The 6000-nt window shown below is 34.2% G+C and overlaps 1 protein-coding gene across 1 annotated transcript; it reads left to right on the top strand.

Annotated features, from left to right (window-relative positions):
* The first annotated feature begins 2756 nt into the window (after positions 1 to 2756).
* Positions 2757 to 3804, top strand: LOC110732074 (zinc finger BED domain-containing protein RICESLEEPER 2-like). The gene is made up of 2 exons (XM_021911987.1): positions 2757 to 3254; positions 3397 to 3804. Exons 1-2 carry the CDS (start codon positions 2757 to 2759, stop codon positions 3802 to 3804), a joined length of 906 nt encoding a protein of 301 aa, XP_021767679.1.
* The last annotated feature ends 2196 nt before the right edge of the window (positions 3805 to 6000 follow it).

The raw sequence follows: 6000 nt of genomic DNA, 5'->3' as shown, positions 1-6000 counted from the left end.
TTTGACTCGACTTGTGACGTTCGGTCTCGACGCTCCTAGCTTGATATTCGATGTATATGTTCATAATACTCGAGTGACTCATTAATTCCTTTCGGATTAATTTGTTGTAACTGATCGTCTGTTTGCTTGGGTGTGACCCGAAGGGTTCATTCAAGATTAAGATGTAATATTAATTATACATTAATATTAATAATTGGAAGCGGTCTCCAGCTAGGCATTCTGATCACTTGACCTCACTAAATAATTAGTTTTTTAATAATTTCGAACCCTCTATTGGAATAATACACATGTTCGAAGGATACCATTCCCATCAGAAACAACATGAAACTTGCCCCCAATCTTGTAGTTTATTAATTCATTTCTTTTAAAAGTGGTTACCCTTAAATAAATTTTTTTCTTAAATTCAAGATGTCTACGTACCAACAAGTAATTGAAGTTTACTTTTTGGATCAAGCCAAACATAGTTCAATTTGTGTGATTTTTGCTTGTTTTTTGTTGTTATTGCTATTGTTTTTGTTTTTGTTGTTTTTGTTGTTGTTGTTGTGTGTGTATGTTTTTATTTTATTTTATTTTTTGTTGTGCGGTTTAGGCTCTTGCTCGTGAGCTTTGAGGACCAGTTTTTTATCTTTACCCCCCCTTTGATGTTGATGATCATCTAATCAGGTATGTATTCACGATTGTTTATTGTAAACTCCATCTCATGAGCTTGAGTCGCCAAGTCTTGGAAAGTTTTGGGTTTAATTCCTTGCAAGATGTAAGCAAGATCCCAATGCATACCTTGGATGCACATCTCGATTGTAGAAGTTTCGGACAACTCATCCGATTGGTTGGTTTTTGTCAACCCGGTCATGTTAACAATGAGGCAGGTGTTGTAGAAGCGATTAGGGAACATTTCTTCCATTTGCTTCCAATTGTCGATAGATTTTCGAGGTAGATTTGGGTACTAATCAAACGCAACACTCTTGAGTAAGGCTGTGCAAAAAGTGGGTCGGACCGGAATTTTGGACCGGACCGACCCGGACCGGTTCGGACCAAACAAGACCAAATATAATCGGTCCGGTCTTCGGTTTCGGAAAATTATATTTCCGGGTTTCGGTCCGGTCCGGTCAAAACCCGGAAAAAGCCCAGACCGGACCGAAACCCATTTCACAGATTAAGATGGGCTGCGTTAATTGCTAACAAAAAAAAACGTTCTAGACTAATTCTAGGGAAATTAAACGTCAAAACATAATTGTTGAAAAAACCCTAAAACCTACAAACGTTAACCGCAAATCCGCAATACTGATGAGTGATGAAAAACGCAACTTGTAAGTTTGCAGACCCATCATCACATCTTCCTAAATTTCTTTTATGATTGCTTCTCTGATTCGCTTCTCAATATTATTATCAATTATCATCAATTTAGGCCAAGTGGAGTAGTATTGTTTCCTGATTTGCCCCGACAAAGGTAAAAATCTTGAGTATTTTAAATTTATTGTATGCTTTCATAGTTTCATGTAGTGGAATTTCTTTGTGAAATTTGAGATTTGTGTTTATTCTGCATGAAATAATTGTAATATGCACTTGAGTACTTGATAACTTGAGTCTTTTATTCAATAGTTGCCTCTTGCATGTATAGTGTATAGTTGTATACAATTGTTTAATTGTTTAACATGATTACAAAACTACTATATTATATTTATATACTAATCTTGCATGAGGTCACGAGTTGCATCTTTAATAACAATATATCATACTAAAAACATAGATTATATAGGCATTGCAATTAAAAACTACTATATTATATTCTTCAAAAGTTAAAGATGGATTATATCACTAAAACAACCTACAAAGCACTATAATATATTCTCCAAAAGTTAGATAGATTATAGCACTAAAACAACCTACTATATTATATTCTCCAAAAGTTAGATTATATAGCACTAAAAAACTACTATATTATATTCATGCTAGTATGCTACTAGCCACTAGATATATTAGTAATATTACTATACAAACTAAGCTTATAGCACTACTGTAAAGCTCATAATTTACATCCAACGAATACATCCATAGTTAATTGCATTTAATGAATAATATATTTTATGCATAAGAAATGCTTTATAATTTACATTTCCTTGTAGATGTCAAGCTCCAAATCAACAAATAAGAGGCCATTCTCTGAGTTTGAAGATTCAGAGGCAAATGATGCAACTTTTAATGAGGATGATGTTTCTGATAATGTTGATAAAGAGGAGCAAAATGTCACAACACTACTACCACCTAGGAAAAAGTTGGAGGGAAGATATTATGTTCCAAAGGGAAAAAGAAGAAGAGCAGAATATTGGGTGCATTTTTGGGAGTACAAGGAAAATGGTAAGCTTAGAGCTGAGTGTATGTATTGTGAGAATAAAACATTTGCTTGTGATGTTAATATCAATGGGTCAAAAAACATGAAAAATCATTGGCAGGCTTGTCCAGCTAATCCTAAAAATAAAACTAGAGGAAAACAAACTGAGATAGCTTTTGACCATGATGTTGAGGTTGGACAAGATAAAATGAAAGCTTGGGCTTTAAATATTGATGATGCTAGTGATGCTCTTGTTTACATGAGTATTGTGGATGAACTACCTTTTCGTCATGTAGAAAAACCTGGTTTTATGCATTTTATGTCTGTAGTTTGTCCTAGGTTTCATATACCATCACGCACTACTATTGCGCGTGATTGTTTACAACTTCATGCAAAATAAAGGACACAACTAAAGGAACTACTAAGAATGACATGTCAACGGATTTCTGTCACTACTGATACATGGACAAGTATCCAAAGAATCAAGTGCATGTGTCTTACGGGTCATTTCATTGATACTGAGTGGAAGTTGCATAAAATGATCTTGAACTTCTGTCCTATTTATAACCACAAGGGTAAAGCTATTGCTAAGGGGGTGGAAGAATGTTTGACTTCTTGGGGTGTGGATGAAAAATTATTCACTATTACTGTTGATAATGCAAGTTCTAATGATGTTGCATGTTCTGAATTAAGAAAAATGATGCAAAGTAAATTGTCTTTTATTGGTAATGGTGATTATATGCATATGAGATGTGTTGCACACATTATTAACCTTATAGTGTGGGATGGGTTGAAGAAGAATAAAAAATCCATCAATAAGGTTAGATATGTTGTGAGGTTTGTTAAGAGTTCTCCACCTAGATTGAAACTTTTTAAAGACATAGCTGCAAGGTATGCTCCAAACCATTCTTCATTGTCTTTAGATGTTCCAACTAGATGGAACTCCACTTTTGATATGCTAGAAAAAACATTGAAGTTTTGAGATATTATTTGGAGGATGGATATTCTAACTAATCCTCAATTATGATACGATTACTGAAACCCATGATGGATATGATGATAATCAGAGTGGTGGTATTGGAGAAGATGATTTGAGAAATTCTGGAGCTCCTCTTGAGAGTGATTGGAAGGTGGTTGAAGGGTTAGTAGTTTTCCTAAGAGAGTTTAAGGTTTTGACTGATGTCGTCTCTGGTTCATTGTATGTAACAAGTAATAATACTTTTTTTCACACTGCTCGTGCTCTTGATCAATTGAAAAGGTGGATGAATAGTGATGATGGAGATTTTAGACTTATGGCCATTACAATGCAACAAAAGTTTGACAAATATTGGGGAGATATTGAAAAGATGAATGTGTTGATCTATATGGGTACCATACTTGATCCCAAGGTGAAATTTGTAGGCTTGAAACTTTCTTTTGCTCGTATGTATCCATCATCTAAAGATGAAGAGTTAAGTCAAATTGTGTATTCGTAGAGCTACTTCATTGTTTGATGACTATAGAAAGATGTATACTCCTTTCACATCGCACAGTGATGACTCATTCACTACTAGTAGTAGATGTACTTCTTCACAACCTACTATTTTTGACTTAAAGAAAGATATTGAAAATCAAGTGAGGAGTTTAGCAACAGATGGAAGATATTCAAGTTCGGAATTGGATAGATACTTGAATGATCAAATAGGTGAACATGAGTTAGAGATGGACATACTAACTTGGTGGAAGATGAATGCTCATAGATATCCTATATTGGCACACTTAGCTCGTGATGTACTAGCAATGCCAATATCCACAGTTGCATCCGAGTCGGCATTTAGTGCCGGGGGTCATCATCTTGATTCATTTAGAAGCTCCTTAACTCATAAGGTAAGGTCTACATCTTTTTTATTTTTCTTTCTTATCTTTTTTGTTTATATTAAATTAATAATTAATAATTTTATTGATTTTTGTGAAAATAATTGTATTTCATTTAAAAGATGGTGCAAGCTCTTATATGTTCACAAGATTGGCTTCGTCCTAGGAAAGATAAAGAAAGAGGAGTTGAGGAAAAATTGGAAGAAATTGAGCAACTTGAGAAAGGTATTTTCTAATATATCATTACAATTTAGTTTTTTTCTTTTATAGTAGCTGATTTGATATATCTTTTGTATAGATTTGGAGAGCTCTACTTTAAATGATGGTGAATCTGATGTAGTTTTTGTTTGATAATTAAAAAAGGTAATACTACTATATTATTACTAATACTTCAATACATATATTATCTCTTTGGAATTTTTTAATTTATATGTGTTTTTGTTTTCTTTTGCAGATTGATACTGATGATATGATGATGTTCAAGATTCTTGGAGCAATTTCATAATTTCATTTTTATTGTCCTTGTTGATGTTTTGGCTTTAATATGAATTGTAGTATATTCAACGTATACTTTTGGAATTGTGGATTTGTGGTTTGACTTTTGAGTTATAAATGGGTACTATATGACTTAATGACTTGATTAATAATGATAAAAATATGTGTAAATAGGCATTAGGCAAGCAGTAATGATTAATATATTTATAATGTACAGTACTCAAAGAATTAAAGGCTTAAAGGCCATAACAATAAGGTCCACATTAGAAAACTATTCAGGATCACCAATCATCGGTCCGGTCCGGTCTTGGACCGAATTTGACTGGTCCGGTCTTCGGTCCCAGGTTTCCTAAAATTCGCTCTTCGGTCTGGTCCGGGTCGGTCCGGTCCGGTCCGATTTTGGACCAATGCACATCCCTACTCTTGAGAGAGGGAACAAACTGCTTGACAAGCAAATCTCTAGAGGTCCTAGCATTATTACAAATCTCTATGAAGTGTCCAATATGTTGCTTGGGGTTGCCTACTGTCCCATCAAATTGCTAAAATTTCGGAGGTCAATAGCCGTTTGACATTCTTATCTTGTCAATCCTCTTAGTGTTAGGTTTGCTATAGCGACCATCTTTGTTGACGTCTTTATCGAGTTGTTGTTTAATAGCATTGGCTATCATCTCTTAGATTTCTTGGAAGCTAAATGAATCGCCATGGGGCCTATCATTTTTTGAACTTTAATTTGCTTTGTCTTAGTGCTAAGTTCTGACCTGCTGCTATCACCTTCACTTTCTTTAATTGGGCGCTTCTTGAGTCTTCTTTCGAGTGCAACAATTTGTTCACTTTGAAGTTTGATTTGTGCATATTTTTCCTCGTTGTCTTTGATGAGTTTTTCAAGAAGTAACTTCATATTTGCTAACTCCTCCTTGATGGTGTTTACTTCAATTGCTAGGACATTTACAATGACGTTGTTGTGTACGTCCTCCTTTGTCATCATTTCTTCTATGTGCTTTGTCGTTCAATGTGTGGAGAAAGAGATGAGAGGTAGAAATCTAACCATCGAGCGTGCCAAATTTGTAAACACAAATTTTAAATCTGAAAAATATAGATTCAAAATAAATGCAACAAAAAGCATTTTATTAATTTGATAATTTTGGTACAATTTCTAATTTGTTCCTTTGATTCGATCTCCACTTTGTCTTTGACGTAATTCACGGATTGACTTGATTCTTGAACGAGGTTCGTAGAAGCTTGATCTTGATTGAAGATTTGATGTAGAACTTTGACTTATATTGATGTAGACCTTTGAGTTATATTGATGTAGAACTTTGACT

Source organism: Chenopodium quinoa, unplaced genomic scaffold (assembly GCF_001683475.1).
Source record: "Chenopodium quinoa cultivar QQ74 unplaced genomic scaffold, ASM168347v1, whole genome shotgun sequence".
NCBI lineage: Eukaryota > Viridiplantae > Streptophyta > Magnoliopsida > Caryophyllales > Amaranthaceae > Chenopodium > Chenopodium quinoa.
This window is presented reverse-complemented; position numbering and strand designations above follow the sequence as displayed.

Coding starts and splice junctions, on each gene's coding strand:
- LOC110732074 (XM_021911987.1), top strand. CDS start 2,757: ATGACATGTCAACGGATTTCTGTCACTACTGATACATGGACAAGTATC. Junction 3,255..3,396: donor ATTCTTCATTGTCTTTAGAT/GTTCCAACTAGA, acceptor GATGATAATCAG/AGTGGTGGTATTGGAGAAGA.